This window comes from Sinocyclocheilus grahami, unplaced genomic scaffold (assembly GCF_001515645.1).
Source record: "Sinocyclocheilus grahami isolate Dianchi unplaced genomic scaffold, SAMN03320097.WGS_v1.1 scaffold7000.1, whole genome shotgun sequence".
NCBI lineage: Eukaryota > Metazoa > Chordata > Actinopteri > Cypriniformes > Cyprinidae > Sinocyclocheilus > Sinocyclocheilus grahami.
The window spans coordinates 8443-10581 of NW_015511208.1; the positions used below are offsets into that span (position 1 = coordinate 8443).

A 2139-nucleotide genomic window follows, 5' to 3' on the forward strand; every position below is an offset into this window, starting at 1 on the left:
TGTGGTTTCTGAAGTTTGATGATGCTTACACAGTTCTAGAAGAACATTTGTTAGATAGGATGAGCTATAAAAAATAACTTATTTCTTTAAAGTTGGTCCTATGTTTGTGTATGGCTATTCGTAGCCTAGGTTTAGGAAAAATAAGTATTTTGCATTTCTGAGAAAAACTAATAAATTCTTTAAAATAATTAAGAAAATAAGTATTAGAATAAAAATATGCTGAATAAATAAAAAATAGATTTATGTTGGGAATTTGTAATGTAGTGAAGAACAAAGATCGAACACACAAACCAAGACCATTTTAAAATATAAATATCACCTTCCTCTCCTTTTGAAAAAACAAAAACAAACAAAAAAGATAAAACTGATAGTACAACCTTTCACTTGCAGCATACAGATGCTTCATTTAGTTTTAGTCCACAGCTTATTTAAGCATCGTATCTTTTCAAATAACACCTGTTGACAGAACAGAGTCTTCTTCTGTTTTTGATGTGTTAGTGTCTTTGGAAAAGTCTAATGATTCCAGAGTCATGCAGTTTCTTCCAAGTCTTTATCTCCAGGCCATAGTCATGGTTAATAAAGAAAATTACACTGGTTTTTTTTAACGTTTCATAATAATAGTTGGAGTACTTATGGTGGTCTTCTGTAATAAATCCATAGGCGTCCACCTGATATTGAGCAATAAAGCATTTAAGTAATATTCATAAGGTATTAGTAATACTGTATATGTCCAATACGATTATAACAGAAAATAGTATTTTAGAGTACTTCCAGTGTTAAATAGCTACAAACAACTTGATGAATAAGCTGAACGAATAGAAAATAACTACTGCGTTTACTTACAATATCACATGTGTGAAGAGCCAAGAACAAAGCAAACGCTCCATTGGTCGGTCTGTACATTGCCCAGTGAATGCCCTGCATTTGTTTGGATGGCATGAATCTGTTTTTTAAAAAACAGGGGTCATTGAAAAGAGATAGATCACACTTAGATTGTTGTAGATTACTGTAACATAAATGTTACCTGTTGCGAATGTATCGAAGAAAGTCAGGGTGAAGAACATAGAATCTACTCTCGTTAAATTTCCCTTCGAAATATTTCAGTGGCCTATGCAAGAATAAATGCAAATGTTTTTTTTAAACAAATCAATTAACATAGTAATACATTTTCACCCCTTATCATGCTGAGGTGGAGCCACTGTTGCAATGCTATTATGGCATGGTTTGCGAGAACTAGAGCTGGATACTGTACCTCACACCCTTGAATGACCCATTGGTTGCTTTTCCCTGCAAAAGGCCTTGGATCCACTCAAAGTCCCTCAGGCCTTCAGGGATCATTACATATTTGATGCCCTATTAAAAAGATTTACAATTTTTTTTATCAAATAAATGCAACCTTGGTGAGCATAAGAGACTTCTTTTAAAAACACGAAAAAAATCTTAACCTCAAACTGTTGAACGGTAGTGTACATTGTGTAGTGTATTTATACAAATAATTCTCAATGAAGAACACAGCAGCACAAGCAAGCAGTACTGAATATTAGCTTTTTAAGACAGAGTCCAGAGTAGAATATACTGACCTCATCTTGTGGAATACTGTTAAAGCCGTACTTTTTTAACATCAGAATGTTGGCATATAAGGAAAAAGCTGTATGTACATAAACTGATGTTCTATTTCCAACATCCTCCTCGTAACCTTGAGTAACAGCCCCATTTACTCTGTTTCAGAACACACATAGTAAAGACCTCAGTAAAGCAATCTGTTATCGGCACGCATTATCATTAACATAACTCTTTCATTCAGTTGTCAACTCTCCCTAGCCATTTTTTACTAAGCTAAGTGATTTTATTATAAAACTTTTACATGTTTTAACTCTTACCGAAAAACATAATCATGGGAGTCTATCTCTTTGCCCATCTTTGAGTTATTGAGAATGCCACCAGAGCCCACAACAGCACAGCGGATACAGTCATCCTTTGAACTTTCAGGCACAGGCAGTAATCCTGATGACTTAGGCTTTGGTATCAAATCCACTGCTCTTTTTACCTCTTCAGTGAAAGAAAAAAAACTGCAGTTTATGAAACGTAAAGTGCATAGTGGGGACAGTAGGTCATCTAAAGGAATAGTTGACCCAAAAA

At 34.4% G+C, this 2139-nt stretch overlaps 1 protein-coding gene across 1 annotated transcript; it reads right to left on the reverse strand.

Annotated features, from left to right (window-relative positions):
* Positions 1 to 225: 225 nt before the first annotated feature.
* LOC107577723 (alpha-N-acetylgalactosaminide alpha-2,6-sialyltransferase 1-like) lies at positions 226 to 2119 on the reverse strand (the record flags this gene model as incomplete). The annotated part of the gene is made up of 6 exons (XM_016263766.1): positions 226 to 668; positions 844 to 943; positions 1025 to 1108; positions 1253 to 1353; positions 1581 to 1719; positions 1881 to 2119. Coding segments are annotated over 6 exons (837 nt in total), but the record flags the coding sequence as incomplete, so codon positions are not given.
* Positions 2120 to 2139: the final 20 nt, after the last annotated feature.